At 43.2% G+C, this 25,354-nt stretch overlaps 3 protein-coding genes across 8 annotated transcripts in view; 1 reads left to right on the top strand and 2 right to left on the bottom strand.

Annotated features, from left to right (window-relative positions):
* The first annotated feature begins 184 nt into the window (after window positions 1-184).
* On the top strand, window positions 185-5,370 carry il17d (interleukin 17d). Its single transcript, XM_069713386.1, has 2 exons — window positions 185-1,121; window positions 2,326-5,370. Exons 1-2 carry the CDS (start codon window positions 769-771, stop codon window positions 2,645-2,647), a joined length of 675 nt encoding a protein of 224 aa, XP_069569487.1. The 5' UTR covers window positions 185-768; the 3' UTR covers window positions 2,648-5,370.
* Window positions 5,371-5,400: 30 nt separating this feature from the next.
* eef1akmt1 (EEF1A lysine methyltransferase 1) lies at window positions 5,401-11,260 on the bottom strand. 6 transcript variants are annotated; one of them, XM_069713390.1, is made up of 6 exons: window positions 11,182-11,253; window positions 8,391-8,492; window positions 7,979-8,127; window positions 7,366-7,448; window positions 6,303-6,592; window positions 5,401-5,852 (listed from the first exon to the last, which is right to left on the bottom strand). In XM_069713390.1, exons 3-6 carry the CDS (start codon window positions 8,123-8,125, stop codon window positions 5,719-5,721), a joined length of 654 nt encoding a protein of 217 aa, XP_069569491.1. In that variant the 5' UTR covers window positions 8,126-8,127; window positions 8,391-8,492; window positions 11,182-11,253; the 3' UTR covers window positions 5,401-5,718. The 6 variants fall into 6 exon arrangements, with proteins under 6 accessions (XP_069569491.1, XP_069569494.1, XP_069569493.1 ...); XM_069713393.1 differs by having other exon boundaries at window positions 8,391-8,489; window positions 11,182-11,204; XM_069713392.1 differs by lacking the exon at window positions 11,182-11,253 and adding an exon at window positions 10,248-10,342.
* Window positions 11,261-13,974: 2,714 nt separating this feature from the next.
* Window positions 13,975-25,354, bottom strand: part of xpo4 (exportin 4) — a 61,500-nt gene continuing 50,120 nt past the window's right edge. Inside the window, exons 14-24 of the mRNA XM_069713385.1 lie at window positions 23,806-23,965; window positions 23,448-23,617; window positions 22,196-22,370; window positions 20,108-20,314; window positions 19,785-19,871; window positions 18,164-18,344; window positions 17,949-18,070; window positions 17,716-17,846; window positions 16,932-17,049; window positions 16,318-16,410; window positions 13,975-14,779 (exon numbers count right to left, since the gene is read on the bottom strand). Of these exons, the coding sequence (XP_069569486.1) occupies window positions 14,582-14,779; window positions 16,318-16,410; window positions 16,932-17,049; window positions 17,716-17,846; window positions 17,949-18,070; window positions 18,164-18,344; window positions 19,785-19,871; window positions 20,108-20,314; window positions 22,196-22,370; window positions 23,448-23,617; window positions 23,806-23,965 (1,642 nt within the window). The 3' untranslated portion in view covers window positions 13,975-14,581. The remainder of the gene's footprint in view (window positions 14,780-16,317; window positions 16,411-16,931; window positions 17,050-17,715; window positions 17,847-17,948; window positions 18,071-18,163; window positions 18,345-19,784; window positions 19,872-20,107; window positions 20,315-22,195; window positions 22,371-23,447; window positions 23,618-23,805; window positions 23,966-25,354) is intronic.

Consider the following 25,354-nt stretch of genomic DNA (forward strand, 5'->3'; position numbering starts at 1 on the left):
TTCTTTGATTATTAAATAAATTATTTGTATCCGCTCGAGGTCATCTGACCGTGACTTCTTAGGTTGTTTTTTTTCCTATTTTGTAATGAAGACAGAGTTAACTTTAAAGGTTTTACATTGCTGGCTCCAGTTTATCAAAAGAATGAAGTAGAAGCCGGTGTGGCGCCAGGATCCAGCAGCAGAGCGCACACAGGCAACCCTCTGAACCTCCCTCTCCTGCCAGAAGCTGCTCAATTGAACTTCATTCTCTGTTTTACTGCCGGGACCAGAAGTCTAAGACGAGACTTCATCCGTCAGTTTGATTTAGACTCGTTCTGACTGGTGCATCACGCTTCTCCTGTGCGTACAAACGCTCCCTTCGGATTTTACGCACACACAGTCGGAGAAGAGCGAGAGGAAAACCTTCTCGGTGCCATTTTCCTCGTTCCTCAAACAGAAAGCAGGTCGTGTAAAACTTTCAACTCGTTAATATTTTCTAATTCTGATGCCCGTATTACACCTGGCGACACTGTGAATGTGTTGTGCCAAAATGTTTCCGCAATTTCCCGGGCGGCGCGCCGGTTCCTCGGTTTCAACGCCAGGATGTGGACCGTTTGCGTGCGGCTGGATTTCCATCGCGTCCAACACTTTACTGGATTATAACAGAGGAGAATAACCTGGCATCGGTCAAAGCTGCTTTTTAAAAGTCACTTGTCTTTTAATAATCTTTTTGTCAGTTTTGTAAGGAGGGAAAGGAGGCAAAGGCTCTAACGGTGTATTTTGCGGTGGATGCGCATTTTGGCACAACACCGCACCATGAGGAACGCAGTGATGCCTCATCGGATTCACGTCTTCCTGCTGCTGCTGCACCTGGCTGTGCTGCTGCCGGTCTGGACGGCCGGGATGGGCCAGGTACGAAAGAAGGCCAGCAGGACCCGGCCCTGTCTGGACCTGCCGGAGGAGATCCTGGAGCAGATGTTCGGACGGCTCTCGGTTGGAGTGATGAGTGCTTTCCACCACGCCCTGCAGCTGGAGCCGCAGGACAAACTCAACCGGACCTGCCCGACCACCGTGCGGCCCCCGACTGACAGCAAGACCCGCCTCCCGGTCAACCTGCTCAGCGTCTCCCCCTGGGCCTACAGGTGAGAGCAGGTGGAACACAGCGACTGGTTTTACATTGTCTGGCTGCTTTTTTTTTTTTTTTTTTTTTTTTTTTAATAACCACAAAATTAAAATGACAATATTACCTATGTTCTCCTCTGATTTCAGGCCTTTAGATTACTTCACCTAATGTATTTACATTAAAAGCTGCTATCTTCAACCAGAAATGGGAAGAAAGTTGAATAGGCTGTTAAAAATAATTTACACACTCAGTTATACTTTATATTTCAAACATTCAACAACCATGTTGCTCATGAAAATATTTCCAAAAGTTTTCCAGCTGTGGATACACAGATAGGTGTTATTAATGTAATAACACTCTCCCTGGCTGAGTCATTATAAAACTGTCATTCAGATGTGAAAAGCCTCCTTAGCAGATCAGCCTTTTTAAATGTCACACCTTCAAAATATTTTGTATCCTCAAATATCTGTTCCTGACAAACCTGACTGACTTGCTTGGAAAAGGCAAGTTGTGATTCATGTTTTGATGGGTTGCTCTTTCAGAACAGGTACATTAGGGCTCTTAATTTTGATCATTTCCTTGTATATTCAACAGCTGAAAGTCTCAACACACACAGGCTACTAAAGAACTCTAAAGTAGTTAAGAAGTGACATAACAGAAAAAAAAAATCCCCAAAATGTACACTACAGATGATACAAATGCAAAATCTTGACAATAACATGATTTCTGTGCAAAGGCATTCTTAGCCAGCCAGACTTTAGGCTTTTTGAACCAGTATGTGTAATTAAAAGTGTAGGTGTATTTGTGTAGAATTGCACCACTTTAATAAAACATGTTATATTGAATATACAAAAGTGTAGCTGTGGGACATTGAAAAATATGAATTAGATGACATGCTACTTTTTTTTGTATTTGATTCCTGCCGTAACGCTCCTTTTAGCTGCTTTATTCTTGTAAATCGGGCCTCTGATTTCAAAGAACAGCAGCAGGAAAAGGTTAAAGAAAATCGTATCAGTTTCCTATTCATTAAAGAAAACACTGTGGGACAACTGAAGGCAGGTGAGGTGAACAAAAACTTGCTTTATCAGTAGGTCAGGTCCTACAGATGAAGCTTAATGTGTTTATGTGTGCTTGGCCAGTAATTCTGGCATTGAATGCAGCAATCAGCTTAAAGAATATCAACTTTTTTCTGAGGAAACATCTGTTATTTCATTTCTCTTCAGGATCTCGTACGACCCGGCCAGATATCCCCGCTACATCCCCGAGGCCTACTGCTTGTGTAAGGGCTGCCTGGTGGGACCGTACGGGGAGGAGAGCGACCAGTACCGCAGCGCTCCGGTCTACGCTCCCTCCGTCCTCCTGAGGAGAACGGGCTCCTGCGTCGGCGGCCGACACTCCTACACTGAGATTTACGTGTCGGTCGCTGTGGGCTGCACCTGCGTGCCGCTGCCGGAGAAGGAGCGGGACGGACAGACCAGCAACCAGAGCCTGGAGGGACGAGGGCCCAAAGCCAGACAGCTCTTCTCTGTAGGCAAGAAGGCCTGAAGGAAGCAGGACTGTGGTGCAAAAGATAAGTTCGTCTACGCATGATCCACATTTGTTGTTTTTTTTCCTTGGTGACATTTTAAGGGATTATACCTGACCTTTGAACTAGAAGCCTTAACGCGTGTTGAATATTGAGACAGGCTGATCAATGCAAAGCTAATGGAGACCTTTAATTACCGATCTTGACCTGAAATAAGACTTCCTGTTTGCTTGGGTGATGGTACCTTTTATATCTACACTTAAAAAAGATGTACAATGAGACAAACTGAATCTACACCTGTTGTGTTGGTTGGACTGGAAAGAAAAGGCTTAAAAAAATCTGGATTAGACAAGATGAAACTCTGCAGCTCACTGTGCCAGTCGAAGATTTGTTTCATTCAAAATCACGGAGCACTCTAACTCTGCAGATAGTTTTGGTTTTATTTGCTCAAGTTTAGAGAAATTCATCTTTAAGTTTTCTGCACCACATCCCTCCATTGTTCTGGGGCGGAGGCAGAGATTTCAGAGATATTTCAACCTCGGCACATTAAACATAAACTACCTGCACGACCAGCTGCCACTAAATATGCACCAGAATGTGTGCATTTCTGATTTTGGGTGAAGAAAACCTCTGAAAATAAAACGGTGTTGACTGATAGAATAAAACACCTTCTCAGTGACCTGATCAAAACTGCCAACTGCAGATGTTAAAATCACCACGGCCCAGGTGTTCATGAGTGATATCATCGGATTCCAGACATTGGATTGGCTCAAATATTGAAAATGGAAAAAAAAAAAAAAAAAAAAAGATTTTGAAATCTGATTAAATCCAAAAAGACATAATCAAATTTTGGCTTTAATCTGCATCAAACCTTCAGTCTGTGTATAAATCTGTAGGACTGGGATACCATTTGATCCAAAAACATCTGGATTATCATCATCCCTGCCGAAGGAGGATTTCAGGGACTAAGTGTAACACAACATTTGTATCACGTAGTTTATGTACATTTATTTATATTTACATACATAATTTTAACCGTTACAGTGATAAAGTACATAAAGACATTAGACTACTTTGTAAAGAGAATTGAATCTTGGCACAGGAGCTCAGTAAAGAGTCTGGAAGTGTTCTTTGCCAAACAAAAATGAAGATGCCTCTGAGCCACGTTTTAAATGAGAAACTGAATGACTCAGAACGACTGATTCATCTGGCAGAGGTACAAATCACTCCGACAAACTACAGATAACCAAAGACAGACAAGAGACCTGAGGGCAAGCGACCTTTTCATGATTAAAACCATGTTTTAAATACCCACAATGTATTAGTGAATAACGTACATTTGTTTTTATGTATTTGTTGTTGGGTCGAATAATTGAAAATGGATAGAGGATGTTTGAGCTGTTTCCTGTCTCTAAATATTAAAATACTTTTACTAGCCACATGCTGGCTAGTCAACCTGTTTTACATATCTGGTAGTGATCACTATATTAAGATCTGTGGTCCCATTTAGAGCTCTGATGATCCAGATTTGATCATCTTGAGACGTTTGTCTCTGATTCGAGGTGATTCAGTCTAATATTGCTTTGAAAGATTACCTGATCTTGAAGAGCAAAACAAAGGATTTCCAAATCTAAATCAATAACCAGGCCCTGAAGAAGTCTCAGACCATGTTTATGTTATTCACAACTTGTCATTAAACATTCCAGCTCATCTCTTCCAGAAATTGTTCAAAACAAATAACATTTGTACATTTTCCATTCTCATTTTGCATTTTTATGACAGAATCTGGTTCCATTTATACATCAGCAGTGTGATCTTCAGAGGAAAGGAAGGGGTACGAAAATAAACACATCTGCTATATGTCAAAAAAAAAAAATCCCTTTCAGAAAAGAATTTTTCCTGCTTCTTATCTGAATAAACACTAAAAAGTTGTTTCTTCTCTGACGAGTAATCAAATCTAACATGTAAAAAGGTCTTAATTTTCTGTTAATCCTTGTGGGTGTCTGATGGAAGGATGACGATCTGTTCACATTAAAGGTTCAGTTGTTTCATTTCTTCACTCACTTTGTTTTCCTGTCAACACCGGTCACCTCCGTCTGCTGCTGATTAAACAGTGACGCTAATAAGTTTTAAGCAGGATGAGAGTCAGAGCTCAGCTGAACCAGGTCACTCATGATTTTAACATGGACCCTCAAATCATGTCTCAAGCTGCTCTTTCAGTGTATTCGGCAGAACAAGTCTTCAGATGAAATGATGATGAATATTGGGCCTCACTGAAGCTCGCCGCTTTGCTGTAAACTGCAGGAAACGTAAACTTTGTTGTGATGTTTATAACTTCAGACGTACTCCAGCAACTTAGTGTTGTTCTTCCATAAAACCGGGGGACTGAACAAAAAAAGCAGATTTTAGAAACAGCGGTCCAAATGAAAGCAGATGAGGCCCTCGTATGACTTTAGCTCCAAAAACATGTAATCCTACATTTCCCATGAAGCACCATTTTCTTTTTTTTTCATCCATGGACTGAGTAAATGTTTTCATAGAAAGGCAGCAGGTTACCAAACATTTGTTCATCAACAAAGTGCTAACTGTCTTCTTGATTAATCAATAATTAGTCTATAAAATGTTGTGCTCGTTAGAATCTGCCACATCCCTGCGTTGATGTCTTCAGATGTTTTGTTTTGTCCAAAAATAATTCTGTGTAGCTTCATGTGTGACAAAGAAAAGCATCCAATAATAAAGTAAGTAACTATCTATATATCTTATCTATCTTGTCGGTCGGTCGGTCGGTCGGTCGGTCGGTCGGTCGGTCGGTCGGTCGGTCGGTCGGTCGGTCGGTCGGTCGGTCGGTCGGTCGGTCGGTCTGTCTGTCTGTCTATCTATCTATCTATCTCCTCATTAGAGAAGCTCAAACCATTTATCCTTAACGACAAACAGTTATCTGATTATCAGAATAGTTAGTGATTAATTTTCTGTTGACTGCAAAGCTGCTAGTTTCCCGCAGGTCTGAATGTCTGTTGACAGCAGTAAAATGTCTGTGATGTCCTGCCTCCGTCCGTCTCCTCCTGATCTGACCCGATAGAGGTTCGGCTTCTCAGCAGGACAGCAGGCGCGACGGATAGTTGACGAAACATCGGAACTCGTTGGACAAGTTTCTGTTGTGTTTTGGCAAAAAGCTGCACATTTTTAAATCCAGGAGTTCTTTGGCCAGATTCTCCATGATGGCTCCTGTAGGACGGACAGGACACGGAAACACTTTAAAAGCTGCTCAGAGACGAGGAAAGGAAAGGAAGTTGTTGCTGCTCATTATTTCCACGAAAATTAAACACAGGAAATATTAGTTTAAGGCAACTACATGTCCTATCAATACACTGGGAGGCTCATTTGTTCTACATATAGAGGCTTTAAAATCTGTATATATATCTATATATATTTATATATATAGATGTATATCTATATATATATACATCTATATATATATTATATATATATATATCTATATCTATACATATCTGTATATATATAGATATACAGATTGTTTTTGGATGGTGGGAGGAAGCCGGAGTACCCGGAGAGAACCCACGCAGGCACAAGGAGAACATACAACCTCCAGATGCTGAACTCTTGAGACGCAAATCACACAGACTGTCCCGACATCAGAGCTCCTCCTCGTCTCACCTGTACACAACAGCACTTTGCCTTTGCTCAGGTACTGGATGGTTTGGGCCACTTTGCTCAGACACTCCTCGGACAGGTAAGGCGGGTCGGCGAGGACGACGTCGAAGCTCCGAGGAGCCACGCGGGCCGGGAGACACAGCGGCTCGTTGTAGTCGTAGAAGACGAAGTCGTCTCCGTAGGTGGCAAAGCGGCGGTCGTACTCCAACACGACGGCAGACACCCGGTCGGAACCGTCCACCGAGCCCTGCTTCAGCTTCTGGTACACACTGGGAGCGCTCACACACGCTATCCTGAGAGGCCGAGGACACACGACATTTAGAGCATACAGAGTCCCACTAGGGGAGACACACTGAGCCTCGTTGTTTGACACCCTGGTGCAGAGTCTCAGTCCTGATCCTCACCGATCGTTTTCTGACAATCAGCAGATAATAACTAATAAACTAATGAGGCAGAAGTTGACTGAGACTCATCAGGTTTTCTTATGTAGAATAACAGTTGGCAGTATGTTCAGTTATATAAAGCAAAATCAAACTGTTAATAGTGAATTTGGAAAACTCAATTTACCAAAATATAAACAACAAAAAACCCCATGGTGCCTTGTTCTCAGGAACCGTGATGATTAATAACCACCTCAAACTTTTCTCTTCATTATTTCTTATAATTAAAGATGACATTCGTGAATGCAGTGCACTTCAGTAGAAAATAGTCCAGAACAAAGTGAAGCTACGAGACAAGCTGAAATTTACTTCCAAAAGGAACAACAGTATCACTCTTACTTGTGGTTTCCAAATATTTTTGGGTTCATGACACCTAAAAACTCAAGAAATGTCACCTTGCATCACCTCCTCGTCTGAGGTTGTGTTTCAGAAATGTTTTGTGTTCTGTTTCCCTGCGTGTTCATCTTCTCGCAGCCTCTGAGTTTTAAAATGACCGCTGGCCTCCCAACACAGAGGTGGTGTGTGTGTGTGTGTGTGTGTGTGTGTGTGTGTGTGTGTGTGTGTGTGTGTGTGTGTGTGTGTGTGTGTGTGTGTGTGTGTGTGTGTGTGTGTGTGTGTGGTTTTACCTGCCTCCCTCTCCAGCTTCTCGTATCACCTCCTCAGCTAATTGAGTCGCTGTCTCATCACTGTACCAGAACTGACTCATCCGCTGGACACACACACACACACACACACACACACACACACACACACACACACACACACACACACACACACACACACACACACACACACACACACTGTATAAATGACTTTATCAATAACATTAAAAATTTCACATAAATTCAGTGCTACATTCTTCAACCGTTCACATCTCAGTTTATATGTTTAAGTTTTCAAACTTTTTTCAGTCAATTTCATTTCATTTTTAAAAGGATCTGGTTTCAATATTATGAGCATGTCGTGTTAAATGTTGTCTTACTGCACTATGAGCATCTTTGTTTTATTGGTAATGCAGCGAATTTTAAGGAGCAGTAAGTCGGACAAGTGACATCTAGTGGGGAGGTGAAGACAGGATGATGACGGCTCCCATCGTGAATATGAAAGGGTCATTCTGAGGTCACGAAAACAATCATTCTTAGTTTCAGGCGATTATACGACACTGAAAACACAATCAAACATCCATCAGTTTCAGAGCGTCTGTTTTCTGCGTCGTCTCTCTGGATCCGGTAAACTCACCCAGTCCTCCTGCAGCGCTCCCACAGCGAACTGGGCCGACGGGGGCGTGCTCAGGTCCGAACCGGACCCCGTCCCGTTGTAGAACTCCTGCAGGGCGGCCAGAGTGTGAGCTGACAGACAGGGAACGTCGTCATCACTGTCACTCATGGCTGAGGAGGAGGAAGAGGGGGAGGGGGAGGAGGAGGAGGAGAACAGTGAAGATGAGTTACTGTGATTATTGAAGATATATATATATATATATATATATATATATCTAATATATAATATAAATGAATTGGGGATAAATGTCATGTCTGAGCTGAGCAGCACTTCGACGTTCAAACTAAACAAGATGGACGTGAACACTGAAAACGTCTGTGATGAAGTTTTACACATTTGACTGCAGTGACATCACCTCGATTGTTTGACTTACATTTCCTTTGTTGAACTTCTATAAGTATGAGAACACCAAGACATCGATTTCAGTGGGTTTTGTTCCAGGTGACACGTTTTTCACAGCACGACTGAAAAGCTTCTTTTATTTCAAAGAGAGAAGAAAAGATGACAGAGACAATAATGTCTTCATGTTAAAAGTGACCTGGGTCCCAACAGCTGTGTAACATCTGCACACAGACACCAGAGGAAGGTCAACACCTGAACGAGAAGAAGCTCAACACCTGAATGAGAAGAAGACGGTCAACACCTGAACGAGAAGAAGACGCTCAACACCTGAACGAGAAGAAGACGGTCAACACCTGAACGAGAAGAAGACGGTCAACACCTGAACGAGAAGAAGACGGTCAACACCTGAACGAGAAGAAGACGGTCAACACCTGAACGAGAAGAAGAACGACGGTCAACACCTGAACGAGAAGAAGACGGTCAACACCTGAACGAGAAGAAGACGGTCAACACCTGAACGAGAAGAAGACGGTCAACACCTGAACGAGAAGAAGACGCTCAACACCTGAACGAGAAGAAGACGGTCAACACCTGAACGAGAAGAAGACGGTCAACACCTGAACGAGAAGACGGTCAACACCTGAACGAGAAGAAGACGCTCAACACCTGAACGAGAAGAAGACGGTCAACACCTGAACGAGAAGAAGACGGTCAACACCTGAACGAGAAGAAGACGGTCAACACCTGAACGAGAAGAAGACGGTCAACACCTGAACGAGAAGAAGACGGTCAACACCTGAACGAGAAGAAGACGGTCAACACCTGAACGAGAAGAAGACGGTCAACACCTGAACGAGAAGAAGACGGTCAACACCTGAACGAGAAGAAGACGGTCAACACCTGAACGAGAAGAAGACGGTCAACACCTGAACGAGAAGAAGACGGTCAACACCTGAACGAGAAGACGGTCAACACCTGAACGAGAAGAAGACGGTCAACACCTGAACGAGAAGACGGTCAACACCTGAACGAGAAGAAGACGGTCAACACCTGAACGAGAAGAAGACGGTCAACACCTGAACGAGAAGAAGACGGTCAACACCTGAACGAGAAGAACGAGAAGAAGACTCAACACCTGAACGAAGAAGACGGTCAACACCTGAACGAGAAGAAGACGGTCAACACCTGAACGAAGAAGACGGTCAACACCTGAACGAGAAGAAGACGGTCAACACCTGAACGAGAAGAAGACGGTCAACACCTGAACGAGAAGAAGACGCTCAACACCTGAACGAGAAGAAGACGGTCAACACCTGAACGAGAAGAAGACGGTCAACACCTGAACGAGAAGAAGACGGTCAACACCTGAACGAGAAGAAGACGGTCAACACCTGAACGAGAAGAAGACGGTCAACACCTGAACGAGAAGACGGTCAACACCTGAACGAGAAGAAGACGGTCAACACCTGAACGAGAAGAAGACGCTCAACACCTGAACGAGAAGAAGACGGTCAACACCTGAACGAGAAGAAGACGGTCAACACCTGAACGAGAAGAAGACGGTCAACACCTGAACGAGAAGAAGACGGTCAACACCTGAACGAGAAGAAGACGCTCAACACCTGAACGAGAAGAAGACGGTCAACACCTGAACGAGAAGACGGTCAACACCTGAACGAGAAGAAGACGGTCAACACCTGAACGAGAAGAAGACGGTCAACACCTGAACGAGAAGAAGACGGTCAACACCTGAACGGTCAACACCTGAAGAAGACGGTCAACACCTGAACGAGAAGAAGACGGTCAACACCTGAACGAGAAGAAGACGCTCAACACCTGAACGAGAAGAAGACGGTCAACACCTGAACGAGAAGAAGACGGTCAACACCTGAACGAGAAGACGGTCAACACCTGAACGAGAAGACGGTCAACACCTGAACGAGAAGAAGACGGTCAACACCTGAACGAGAAGAAGACGCTCAACACCTGAACGAGAAGAAGACGCTCAACACCTGAACGAGAAGACGCTCAACACCTGAACGAGAAGAAGACGGTCAACACCTGAACGAGAAGAAGACGGTCAACACCTGAACGAGAAGAAGACGCTCAACACCTGAACGAGAAGACGGTCAACACCTGAACGAGAAGAAGACGGTCAACACCTGAACGAGAAGAAGACGGTCAACACCTGAACGAGAAGAAGACGGTCAACACCTGAACGGTCAACACCTGAGAAGACGGTCAACACCTGAACGAGAAGAAGACGGTCAACACCTGAACGAGAAGAAGATGGTCAACACCTGAACGAGAAGAAGACGGTCAACACCTGAACGAGAAGAAGACGGTCAACACCTGAACGAGAAGAAGACGCTGTAGGAAGGCTGTTTGTGTTGCAGATTAATAAAACCTCTTTAATGAAATAACACATTCATGATCGTGTCATTGATCTGTGTAGATTAAAGATGGAGATTCGGCCTTTATTCAAGTAAAAGACATGAAGAAGTATGAAGATGTTTTACTTCAATAAAAGTACCAGTACAGCAAAGTAAAGATATTCATGAAGTAAAAGTACTGAAGTCTCAGCAGCGAAAATGTAGTTTGAAGCTTTGTGGTCAAAGTCCTGTTTTGGTCCCTCAGACTGACACGTCATTAAATCATGAAGCCTTTACATCATTCATAGTGAAGATCTGCTGCAGGTGGAGCTGATCAAGGTGGAGCTGATCAAGGTGGAGCAGATCAAGGTGGAGGAAAACAAAACAAAGGTCTGATCAACAAATCTGAAACACTGAGTGGGTTGAAATGCTGAAGAGAAGCGAACTTACCTGAATATGAACTGGACCCAATCCTGTTATATTCAGTCCACAAGTCCCGATCACACGTCACTGCGGCTCTGTTGTGAACATGTGAGCAGTCGCGGAGTGATGACGCGACGGAGACAGTATGGCTCCTGCAAAGGGACAAAACAGTCGAGTGTGGAAAAATAATAATAATCTGTGTTTTAAGATTAGTCGATTAATCGATCAGTCGATGGACGGAAACGTAATTGGTAACCATTATAGTGATGAGATATATATATATATATATATATATATATATATATATATATTTTTTAAAGATAATCAAGTATTAATGTTTTAAAAAACCTTAAATATGAGGATGTTTGGATTTTAGACTGAACACGTTACTGTGACCTGAGGGAAATTATGACACGCTTGGATCTGTCACCAGGATGGCCAAGTGGTCAATGGACACAAGTCCCTGTGGGTTCAAACCCCACTCCTGGACCAGGACCGGGGTTCAAACCCCACTCCTGGACCAGGACCCTTCACTTGTGAGATGTTAGGACATTCATGCTGCAGCAGCTGTAAATATTCACATCAGTCAGAGGTTTAACAATAATATGACATGATCAGAGTTCAATCACAGATATTTAATATCATTGCGGGCTCCCCGTTTTGACCAAAATGAACCCCTTTGAAAACATCTATCTAGTATCCAGAGAATGTCTGTCAGTTTTTGTGGCCTTTGAATGAATATTTGTAGAGATATAGGTGTTAATTAATTTAGCATGTTTTGAAAAATAGAGTACTGGACCTCTGAATTGACCACAAGTTGCAGTGAGCCAAAATTTTGTCACAATGCAAAGGATGCCCTGAAAAAAATGTCAGCAAGATGAAGAAAATGAAATAGCTAAGAATGAAGATTTGTTATAAGTCACGAACCACTTTAATCAATCATTTAATCACATTTTAGGCGTCAACTGAGACATGGCACTCGATTGTGTGACCTGAATTTCGTACGAATCTGTGTAGCGGATAATAAGAAATCAACTTTTTGCCGAAGCTTCGATCGAGCATCTGAACATGTGCACCAAGGTTGATCACATTAAGCCAATTTTGATTTATGAGCATTTATGTACAATTTAATTTAAAGCCAAAAGTTAAAAAAAATCCATAATTAATCAATGGCTTGACATATACAAATTATTTGAATGACTTTAGATCAGCACATCATTATAACTGAGCGCCGCTCTATGAACATCAGAGATCTTCTTTAGTTTTATGTTCCATGAAAAGTCCCACAGAGGGAATTATTCTGTTTTTATGCTCCAAACTGCCTCCGTGTTTTTAAAAGGAAACTAAAGACCCGTTTCTTTAATGGTTTTAATGTCAGAATGTTTATCTCCTTGCTTTTAAAATGTTATGTGGTGATGATTCTTTATTTATTATAAAAACACTTTACTGCCACAATTTTTAGTCCTCTTTTTTTTAAAATGTTATATTTATCTATTGCTTTGATTTCTGCAAGTTGTTTTAATGTTAAACACTTGTGGCTGCATGTTTGTATGAAAGGTTCTTTATATATATATATATATATATATATATATATATATATATATATATATACAAAGCTGAGCTGATTATTAACCATTAATATGACAATTACAGCTTGAAAACCCTTTAAGGGTTGATGCTTGATCAGAAAGTGGCACCACGATGATGATGATGATGATGATGATGATGGTTGTACATTTCAAAAACAATTCATGATAATTTATAGTGGAGGGCTCAATGGTGTAAACTACAAACCAGTTGCAGGTGTAAACATCCCTGATGATTGAATCGTGTAACGACAAAGTGAACTGTCGGCATTAAAAGTAAGAATTAATGAAACTAATCAAACGGTAATGAACCTGCTGAGTAACTTGAACTTGAGTGAGTGTTGAAGAGTGTCTGTCAACACATCTGGGAGACTGAATGTTGTGTGATAAAACAGAAGATCAATACCTTGACTTGTTTCTGACTGAAGTAAATAAAAGATTTGACAACAGACGCAGCGTTTGTAAAGGAAACTGAAAAAGGCCAAAAGATTTTATACAATAACTTTATGTACACTTTTACACTTCATTAACAAAACAGCGGTCTACAGTGACGGGGTAGAGCTGCGTGGGAGGACGAGTCTGGCTCTTCTCCTTTTCATTTGGTTTCTTATTGCTGTCCTTCACGTCCAGCAGCGTCTGCTTGGATCCAGTGTGTGATGAAGAGTGATGCGGTGGATGTGCTGCTGGAAGAATTCAAATACTACTGAAATGAACCTGCTAAAACTCTCTCCAGGCCCGATCCGTCTCGGGGGGCCGTGAGGGAGACTACAATCCAAATAGAAAAAAAAACAAAAACAATATCAAACTTGATAACACGATAAAGTTGCTCCCTCTTTAGTACTCGTACACTCTGCCTGCCGTCTTCTGGCGTATAAAAACATTTCCGTCGTTTTTCTCTGTGAAGGTTCCCGGTTGAAAACTTTATATATATTTATATCTATATATTTACAGTCAACACACAATTCTGTTTTGGTTTTCTGTCGCAGGCCCTCCTGTGTTCAGTTCAGCAACCTCAAAGACAGCCATACCTCTGTTGTCATGGCAACGCTTAGTGTGCACGTGTGTTTGTCTCTGTTGTATTCTTGGCAAATGGCAGGCACGGTCCTCGTTCATTGTCAGCTTATGCAGGAACCCTCTCTCTCTCTCTCTCTCTCTCTCTCTCTCACGCACACACACAAACAACAAAGGCACTCTGGGAAGGATCGGGGTGATGTGTGTGTTTGTACGTGTACGTCTGCGTGTGCACGCGTGCACTAGGGGGTTGGTTGCCATGGCATTCTGAAACAAAATGGCCCCTCTAATACCCAAAAACAACATCCAAAACCTAAATAATGACAACTTATGTGTGTGTGTGTGTGTGTGTTCCAGAAGCCTCCAGGCACATGATGATGATGATGATGATGATGATGATGATGAGGAAGGGGGGGTGGAGGGTGGGGTTAAGGAGGACCGTAGAGCTGTCCGCTGCTGCCCCGCCTCTCGTCACCACGGCGGTCAGTGCTCCATCACTTCAGTCTAACTGGGCAGGAACTGCCGTCTGCTTAGTAGTTCTGTCTCCACGGTTACCACCACATCATCCTTCTGAAGTCTGTCAATCATGTGGCGGGGCAGCGGGACAGGTAGGTGTAGTGGGACGAAGAGGAAAACAAAAACAAACAAATAAAAATTAAAAAAAAAATAAAAAGAAGAGAAATCCGAGGAGGTGAAGACGGAGCAAACATTCAGGCGTGAGATGATCCCAGCAGGCAGAGACGTCAGCCGCCTCTTCTACCCATAGTTCTCAGGGAGGAAGCAGCGGCCGTCTTTGATTGGCTGTGTGATTCGAGAAGGTCTTCCAGTGGTTATTTGACGCAGAGCAGCCCCCCCACGTTGGCCACGAACTCCTCCAGGCTCTTGAGGAAGGCCACCTTCTGCTTGCGGTCCATGGTGGGCGGCGTGCTGCTCGCCGTCAGCTTGTTGAAGGCGTCGGCCAGCCGCTGGTAGATGACGGCGTCCCTCTGAGAGGACAGCAGCGTCTCCACCAGCTCCGAGTACTCGGCCTGACGGAGGAGAGGAGCGGAGGTCCCATTTAAACACAGCTGTGATATCGCTGGGTGACATGTTTGAGGAAGCAGTGACGAAGAGGTTTCTTCTCCTACTGTAAGATGTCCTGCTCATCTTAATTACAGCCTCAGTGTTTGGCAGTTTCAAGAGTTATAAGTGCTGATTAAATATTATGAACCATTTCTAGACTTTGAAGACATCAGAATTACTATATTCCGTCAGTTTTTCACTTCCTTGAACTCATTTCTTTTCCTTATTACTGGCTCTAGTTTTTGCCCTTTGTCCACTCGATCACTCCGTATTTACAGACTCAGTCTTCGTCACTCTGACATGAGGCAGCGGTTCAGGACAGACTTCATCTAACTTTACAATGTGTGCAGGATACTTTAGCTGAGAATTTGATTTGTCCTTATTTCTTTCAGATGGACATATGTGACTTATTTGACTTATAATGTGTTTTAATCTCTCTTGATGTGTGATTTTTCTCTGTCGATGAATTAAAATAAGTTGATTTGGTTCAGTGGAATGAACTTTTCTGTCTTAGTTTTCATGTACTCTGATTCTCAAAATCAGAATCCCTCAAAAACATCAAAAACAAAGAAAAAAATTCATAATTAAAATAAAAATGACTTTTTTAAAAAAAAAGAGGATTTAAAAGTTGTTTCAGTGTCTCTGGAGGAACAAACCTTTATAGCACGACGTCTAAGTGGTTTTCTTATTTCCTGAATTATTACTGTTATTATGCTAATATTATGTATCATCTAATTGTACTTAAACTGTATTTGGGTTTGTTTGTATTTTAATAATGATTTTATTTAAATGTTAATTTTATTATTGGTCTGTTTTCACTCCAACAAACAAAAATCTGTAAAACATGAACACATCTTTACTTTGATCTCTAACTTCTGTCTTTAAGTGTTCACGCGCAGAGATGTCGGGATCAATAAATGACATTAATTGCAGTAAACAGCTTTCATGGCTGCTCAGACACGTGACAGACTTCGTCCAGTCAGTGCAGGACTGTGTTTACACAGACCGACCACTAGAGGGCGCCTCGTGTCACGAGTGAAAACCGTCTGCCTCAGTGGGGCGGAGAGCAGCTCGGACCTGTGACGGATGTTGGATGTTACTGTTTGTACGGTGCAGGTTATGTTAGATAGAAGATGTTGAGTCACATTTAAACACGGAGCAGAAACGCATGTTGTGTTTGGTTTCTGTTTGGTAAACAACGTGCTGCACAGTGAGCCCGTCGCAGGCAGAGAACAGTCATCCCCACTTTTCTACTAATAACTACTTGACTGGGGAGTCGGTCTGAAGTGTTTCGGCAATCAACCAGTAGACCTTTTTATAAGTGAGACGGCAGCAAAAAAAAAGAGTTTAAGAGTTCAATCATGATGTAAAGAGCCAGAACATAAAATTAAAAAAAACAAAAAACTAATCAGGTTGAATAAACTCTATTCATCCCGCTACAACTGTAGGTGATATCACCTGTCGCCCATCGTCTGTGAAGGACGGGAGCGTGTTGGTCGCTCACCTGGTGCAGGCAGACGAGCGTGTAGAGGGCTTCTCCTGCGGCCACCGTCATCTCCGTGTTGTGTTTCTGCAGGACCAGCATGTCAAACACCAGCTGAGGGGGCAGAAGGAAACGTTATGAAAAAGCTGAAGCGGCGTGGATGTCCAGCTCTTCTCGTTTCCATTTCCAACAACCCTTTCTGTGAAGGAGGAGCGGCTCCACGTGGAGAAAAAAAACGCGTCTTTGCTTTCGAGCGGCGAGTCAGATGTGACATCGTGTTTCTGTGGTAAACACAACGCTGTAGTCAGCTGGCTGCTGCTTAGCTTAGCACAAAGACTTGAAGCAGCCTGGTTCAGGATGAGAAAACACCAGCACCTGTAAGCTCACCTGTTACCATTTTACACTGTTTATCTTGTTTGTTTGTTTGTTTACTCCGCAGAGAAACGACAGTGTGAAACTGACAGTGTGTAGTTTGAAGACAGGTTGTGTGTCGACTGTTTTTAGTGGTTCTGGGCTCGTGAAGTCGACTCTGCTGTGGTTTACTTTTATTTCTTCTTCATCCCTTCATATCCAATTCACCTGCTCCCATGTATTTTCTGTGGCGTTTAGTCCCGGACATCAGCTGTGTGTCGTACCTTGAGGAAGTGGCGGGTGGCGATGAAGAGAGGCGAGTCCTTCTCCTGGTTTTTAGCGCACTGTTCAGCCAGAGGAGACAAAGCCTCCAAACACAGCTGGCTGATCTCTGAACTCATCCTGGAAACACACGTTAAGGAGAACAAACCATGTCGACAGGCTCTCCCGCCATTAATAACCAGTCAGGCTGCTATTACAACCACATTCTCATTTCCTCTCTTTCTGCTTTTAGCGGTTTTAATCTTTCTGCCTTCAGATTCTGCTGAAACAAAGCGTGTCTCCTCACTGTGACAAACAGCCACAAAACAAGAATGAAGAGCAGCAACCCCTCCATATTCTCCATTGTTGGCTTATGTGTCACATGAAGGATGATGTCACTGCAGTTTCATGCAGCGTTACTATAGCAACGACGCCGCATTGAGGGGGTACGATTTGCAGAGGAAAATAAAATCCTTGAAACGAAAGGGAGTAGAATAAAGTCGGTACCAGCAGTGGAAAATGGACTTTCTTTTTCCTTCAAAAAAAAAAAAAGAAAAAAAAAAAAAAAAGGGAAAATATAAAATTTTCTCCAAACAAGAAACACATAAACATCATCTCCTGAATTAACTTGTGAATTAACCCTGAATTTGTTTGATCAAAGAAAGAAAAAAACAAGTATGAATCTGAGCTAACGTCAGAAGCCAACTTTCAGTTCTCAATACCCGAGTTAAATGAACAACCATAAAAGCTAAGAAGCAACTAAACCTGCACTCATAAATGAAGACAGCTGACACAGCGAGAGGATACGAGGTCATGCCCAGCTCCAGGGAGAACATGAGGCTCTTGAAGAGGTCCTCCGGCAGCTGTGGGATCTTCTCTGGGAAGATCTCACAGATGAAGGTGATGAGCTTGTAGTACTGGTTACACAGCGAGGGGAACTGGGACATAAAGAGGACGGGATCAGGATGAGCTCACAACACAACTGTCCCAGATGATTATCAAGCCCACAGAGAGGAGAGATCTAACTGCTGTTGTTTTACCTTGAGCAGGTCCTGAGACATGAGTGGAAGAACAATATTGACCCCGTAGAGAACCACATCTGCCGCCGAGACGGTCCGATTGGACGCCGGCGTTCCCTGGTCCTGGTTCCGAAACACCTCGTCTAGAAACGCACAGCAGTTTGGTCGAGTTCAGTCTCAAGTGGATTTCTCCTCCTGACTGATACTTGGAGACAGAAGAGATGCGGAGGACTCACCCGTGTCGCTGAAGTCGATGAACTCTTTGGACAGCAGGTTGGTGAGCAGCTCCATGATGAGCAGCAGGTCCTGGTACTGGTCCTCCTCGGCCGTGGCGTCGTTTCGCTTCCTGCTCTGGTTGTTTTTGGAGTAGACCTGCAGCAGCGTCAGGCACGCCTCGTACAGCTTCATGGATTTAGTCTGAACGACGGGAGAAGAAACTGCAGCTCAGTTTTCATGTTACTTCCCACTGCTGCGTCTGTGCTTCCATGTACTTTCAGTTTGTTTAAAGGGTCCTCCGAGGTGATCCGACAGACAAATGACTGAACTCTCTGAATTAAGGCAAAAGGATTTCTCTAGAGGATTTGTGTTGCTCTTAAATCTGTCTTTTTGCTTGAGACAAAATTCACAAATAATTAATATTGATGCAGCAGAGGGGAAGATATGCTCAATCATAGACCCTATTTTTAAGCTCCAAGTACATTGGATCCTGCATTTCTCATGATGCACCTTGATAGAAGCTTTTCATTAGACTCTTGCTGCCGGATAAATGGCCTTGTAATGTCCGCAGGCTGCTGTCTGCAGACAAGTGATGTCAGCTGAGTAACGTTCCTCAGACGTGACGAAGCTGCATCAGAAGAGATTCGACTTGTTTTAGAAGCTGAACAGTCCTCATAACGACAATTTTTAATTTAATTTAATTTTATACACTTTATTAATCCCCGAGGGGAAATGTCTTCACTACAGCAGGGGGGCTCTCAGGGGGGAGCTGCTGCAGCAGGCTGCCACTAGCGCGGCGCCAGGTAACCTGACCTGAGGTGCATGTTTTTGGATGATGGGAGGAAGCCGGAGAACCCGGAGAGAACCCACGCAAGCACAGGGAGAACATGCAAACTCCGCACAGAAAGGCCCAGGACCGGATTCGAACCCGGGACCTTTTTGCTGTGAGGTGACAGTGCTAACCACTGCACCACCGTGCCACCCAAGGTCCTTTTAAACTGAAGAGAATCGATTAATAAGTTTAAAAACAGCCGGAGTATCCCAAAGCTTCAATGAAAACCCTTCCTCTATTGTTTGGGAGTCTTTTAACATTATTATTTTCCAAATTTTTACAAACATTTTTTCAGTCATTCCATGAAAGACATCAAAGGTTTTACCCTGAAAAGTTGACCAATAAAATGAGTCAGAATCCATCTCACCCATTTTCCTCCAAAGGTCAGTTTCCCTGAATCAGATCACTTTCTATCACTAATAACAAACCAAAGGAGGAAAATGTAAAATTTTTACAAAGTTTAACTTTCACAACCCGTAACACTGATTCCTTAAATTAAAATATTTTCAAAAGACGACAAGAAAAAGATCAGAGGTGAAAGTTAAGCATGAAATGTTTCATTAATTACAGTTATCAACTGATTTGAAGATAGTTTTTAGTTTCATATCTTCACAGAAAATCAACTGAAAGATGACCTTTGTTGATAAGTAATGAACTGACAGCCACAAGTCGAACAGAGGCAGCTTCACTCTGCGTCCTGCACACACTGTTACATGTTTAAAGTAACATCCATCCTCTTCAGGTTGGAGAAGACTTTCTACTTTAATCTCGACTCTTTGCAGGTTAGACGGCGGAGAAGCGTCGCTCACCTCTCCCAGGTAACAGATCTGCTTGTGAGCCACTTCCACAAAAACCTCGATGATCAGGTTGATTGTCTCGGGCGTGTTGCTGTAAACCTGGGCGACAAAAACAAAAGATTCAGTTTTAACTTCATCTTTGTTATTACAAACACTGACATTTGTCCAACAGATTCATTTGACTGAATTCAAAGATCCTTTTGAACTGTGAACAGACACGTCGCCTTGTTTTCTTTAGTTATCTGCTATTTATCAAACTCTTTGCAATAATTCAGTTTAACATCCACGGAAACATCCACACAGGCTTCGTTTCACTGGTGTGGATTCTCTCTTACCTCCATGAGGCCGATGCAGCTGGACAGGAAGTCCATGAGGAAAGAGAAGAGCGAAGCCACGTTGTCTATCTGCGTCGCCTCGGCGATGCCGCACAGCGCCTCCAGCGTGGCCACGATTTCCTGTTTGACAGCTTGTTCCTGGCTGATCTGGGCGAAGTTCTCCTGGTTGATGAGGTTGAGGAAACGCTGCTGGAGAGGGTGGAGCACCTGGAGGGACGGACGGAGAGCAACGGCGTTACAGTGGCACCAAACCAGGCTGGTCGGGTTATTTTAAGACCCAAAACGCTCGACACTCTGACGATGCGATCTGTAATATAAACGTATGTGTCGGATCGTGTTCACGTCACAGTTAAGCTCCTCTGGCATGAATGAAAAGACAAAATAGTTGTTTTCGTAAGAACTTTTGAAATTAGGTCGCAATAATTAACGTATATCCAAGTAATCTTTGCAATATTTGTGGGAGCTTGCAATTCTTTTTTTTATTCTCGTGATTTTTCCGCAAAAAAGGTTAACAACAGAAGCTGTGCTGAAAATATTACGACATAAAGTCGTCTTTTCAAATTTCAAGTCTTTTCTATATTACAGTCAGAGTGTGTGTTTTGTAAAGTTTGTAAAGAGTTTTTTTGGTAACTTTGAGCCCTGTGGTTCTCTAAGTTCAATAAAATATTAAATAAAAAGTTAGAACTGAATTGTTTCTGTGATGTGCAGCATGATTATTATCACAGGAATTTTTTTCTCCACACATTTCTAATTTCTGCAATTTTACCACAAAAAACTAATTTTTTTTTACATCGCAATTTTGGAGATAATACGCCGCAAAAATCCAGCATTTTTGATCGCAACAATCACAAACGTTCTCAGCGAAGCCCTGGAAGGACTTGATTTTTGAGAATACATTGGTGAGTTTAAGACCATCACTGTTATCTGAACTCAGTTATGGCAAATGTATCAAACCACCTCTGAGTCACTTGAGTCAACGGGACGAAAGTGATTTTTCGGAGCTCAAGTAAAGAGCAGAGATGTAGAGATGGAACAAAGGAGTGTTTGATCAGTTGTCGCTCTTCTCTCTCAGAGTCCAGACGGAACAGCTGTACGGACCGACAGCTGCCGCCCCCCCCCCCCCCCACCAGCCCCGTAATTACTCTGGAGTCATTGTGGCTTTGCACCCCCATTTACTACTGTCAGCCTATTAAGACAAAGACCTCCAGGATCCCGACGAGGATCATGTTATACACTCGGGAGAAAGACTCTCCGGAGGAATATTATCAACCACATCCATCAGTCCTGATCCTGGTATCTGCCTGGAGTCTGTGGAGCTCCACACCTCTCAGCAGGGCTCACTGCTTTCGGAGTAGTTTAAAGGACACAAACAAAAATCATCTTTTATATATTAGCTGTGATGTGCAAATACGAGGTGCCTCCAAACAGTTCAGACACGGCTCCCATTGCATACATTGTGCAGCACAGTGATGCACAATGTAGAGGAAGCAATAACACAGTATGTACGTATTTAAAGTTTCATCGCTTGAGTGCTTTTGTGAGCACGAGTAAGGGTGCATTTGAGATTTAACCATGGACTCCAGCAGAGTGTGCACGTCAAGTTTTGTGTCAAACATGGGTGACGCAGAACCTTGAAATAATTCAGAAGATCTGCAGCACTGAAGCAATGAGTCAGGCGAAGTTTGTTGAGGGACATTCACACTTCAGGAGGGGCAAAAGGTCATCAGGTCAAGAGTGAAACAAAGTGACTTTTCTTTGACATTGACGGGGTTGGTCAGTGTGAATTCATCCCCCAGGGTCGGACCGTAAACACTGAGGGTTTACTGTGATGTTCTGAGGCGTCTGAACTGTGATGTTACGAGTTTCTGTTCCTTAACAACACAATCATCGTCGCCCCCCACCACCACCCATCCCCACCGGATCTGACTCCCTGGGACTTCTTTCTGTTCCCCAAAAACAATAATTGGTGTGCGCTCTTTGCTCCAGTTTCAGGTCCATTGTGACATGACAAATGTTTTTTTGAATCTTCATGAAAATTAGTTGAGCAAATAATGCCAGCTGTCGCTCCTTATTGTATGCAGAGGTTACCTCGGCCCAGTACTGCTGCTTGGTGTCAGAGTCCATGTGTGCGAAGCCTCCCAGGACCAGAGCTTTCATCAGGGATCTCTGCACGGAGCTGGACAGCAGGTGGAGAGGCGGACTGCGGCTGGCAAACTGCTTCGCCAGGTTCCACCAGCTCTCACACTGCACCACGATGTTTGCCCTGAGAGGACGGGGAGGCAGAGAGGCTGTTAGAGAGTCCCATGATGTCATGTGACCCGCATCAGCCTGCAAAAACATCGGTACTTACACATGTTTAAAACAAAAAGGATTCAGACATCCACATTTTGACCACTTAATAATAATAAGGCTTTGTGTTGCTTTTGTAAACACCCCATTCCATGTTTTCATGGAAGCTCTGGGCAATAACCAGTATGTTTTAAGAACAAATCCATGATGTGACCAAAGACCAGGACCTCTTAATTCATAAAACAGCTGACGCTTTGGAGACGGAAGGACTTCAGGCATCAGTGACAACATGAGTAGAAACCAGATCAACAAAACAAGCCCGGTGAATCTAATATAATTATATTTGAGAAACCATAAAAAATGCTTTTGGTTGTCGTAAAGCCTGACTGATACTGGATTTCTGGTCCTGATATTAGGGAGTACAAAAAACTGGATAGAGATATATAGGTCAATATTCTTTGTATATACATTGTATATACACACATTGTTGCAGTGTGGTTATCAGACACTTTTGACACTTGACAAAAATATGTATTAAAAGGCAGGATATTCTAGTTTATTGTGCAGACTGACATCAGTGCACTGAAAGAGTAAACTTCACCAGGAGATTAATCAATATAAATAACTTTAGAAAAACACAGAGAACAATTTCTAATTTACCATAAGCACCTTTTTCTGCAATATGTTCTGTAAAATCCCATTTACACAGATACCGATATACTGTGTATATTGGGCCACTTTCGGCTGATTAAATCAGCATAACAATATATTAATCAGGCTCCAGGTTGCAGTTTGGGAAAAGTAGGATCAAGGTTGTTTTTTTTTAAGATTGGCAATTTTCCTAAAGCTTCTTCTAATATCTTCTGACCCAAATGTGTTCAGTTTAGAAATATAACAGACCAAAGAAACCAGAAAATATTCACAAGAGCAGCTGTGACCTGAGAAAATGAATCAAAACATTTCATCAATTATAAAGGAGGTGCCAGTTAATTGCTTGTTAATTGGCTGATCAATCACTGGACTGTGTTGCAGCCCTCCACCGCTGCCTCACCTCTCCCTCTTCTCCACCAGCGTCACCAGCAGCTCCACGGTGTCGTTGGCCAGCTCGGCCTCCGAGCTCCACACCGACAGGTTGTTGATCACCTTCTCCAGGAGATATCCCACAATCCACTGGGCTCCCTCTGTGTCGGCACCGAACGCTGTGCTCAGGGGGATGCTGATCTGTGGAGCGGCAGAGGCAAACGTGAGGCGGATGGAGGACAAATATCTGATTTATGGATATTATGAGAGAAAAAGAAGTGGCAACACACAGCAGGATGTGTAATGTGGTGACTGCTGACCGTGATGCATGCGGTTCCATCGAGGTACGGCAGCTCTGGAGAACATGAGAGGGGTAGAAAGCCTCGTACCTGCTCGTAGAGCTTCTCGTCCACCAGCAGATACGTCTTGGCCCATCGTCTGAGGAACCACATGATGTCTTTTCCCATCTGCGGGCTCAGCAGCTCTGTCAGGCTCGCTCTGGTCGCCCTGGACTCGACCTCCGATGTCCTCAACACCGCCGACAGCAGCCTGCGACAGAAGAACAGGAAAAACAAGAGGAGCTGGATTTAGAACTGGAAGAAACAAAGGACAAAAGGAGATGATTGATGGGACAAAACAGGTAGAAACACATTTCATTCAAGATAGGAAGCTCAAGTTATTGTGTCTATAATGTACAGTATAGAGTATAGAGCTCAACTGATGCTAGTTTTTTGACGCCAATATCAATTATCAAAAATTATTTAATTGACATACCAGCTGATATTCTTTATATATATGCTATATATAAACACAACGTCTTTTTTTGCAATGATTCCTTAAATGTCATGAGAAAGAAATGTGATGTGGGCATGATATTTTACAGTTTATTGTCTACACTGACATTAGTGTACTTGAACAGTAAAACTCTCTGGGAATTTAATAACTATACTGATAATTTATAACGAGAGAAAATCAGAATTGGACCAATCACTAATTTAGCCCAAGCGTCTTTCTCTAAATTATGTACAATAAAACAGGCTGGCCGATCCATTGAAACTGATAGTGAGACAAACTTTACTGGTAACTGTAACTGCCTCTTTTTATGCATCAGTAGTAAAAAGGCCCCCAAAAAGCCAACTATATCGATACATCTGTGACGGGCCACTATTGGCTGATGAATTCGGCGAGCCGATGTATTGTTCGGGGTCTGTAGTGTATGCAAGCTTCATTATCTCCCCTTTTCTGTCAGAAATAAGCTGCAGACTTCCACCAGTGTCCGTTTTTAGAGGCAGGTTTTTAGGAGGCGAATTAAACGCACCTCAGTGCATCATCCAAAACAAAGTCCACTGTTTAAATATGCATCCACGCATATCTCTTACCACTTTTTACACACAATATAAAGCAAAACACAGATTTAATCACTCCACTGTGATGACCACACTCTTGTCCACTGCTGAATAAGAACACCAGATTGGTTCATTATGTTACCATACCAACAATAATCAAATCTGAGTCGATAGTCATCATCCTGCTGCTTGTGTGTGACAGAGGGACGGTCTCTCACACACACACACACACACACACACACACACACACACACACACACACACACACACACACACACACACACACACACACACACACACACACACACACACACACAGTATATAAAAGGACAGAGAGACAGCGGGCTTGCGGCAGCTTACATCTCCGCCCCCCTCCGTGCATAGTTTCACATTGTTTGCAGAAAACAAAACCACGTTGACATTTGCGGGGCCGGGGTCGTCCGCCTGCTATTAAGAAACCCGACGCCATCGGCCCCTCGTCTCTGCAATCCTCAGCCATTGCTGTCATCCCTTTAACGCGCACGCACACGCACACACACACACACACGTACACGTACACATACATACACATACAAACACACCTCTACATAAT

Source organism: Brachyistius frenatus, unplaced genomic scaffold (assembly GCF_029030835.1).
Source record: "Brachyistius frenatus isolate BFR_SWC_R1_liver_20210118 unplaced genomic scaffold, ASM2903083v1 Contig_118, whole genome shotgun sequence".
NCBI classification, from domain to species: domain Eukaryota; kingdom Metazoa; phylum Chordata; class Actinopteri; family Embiotocidae; genus Brachyistius; species Brachyistius frenatus.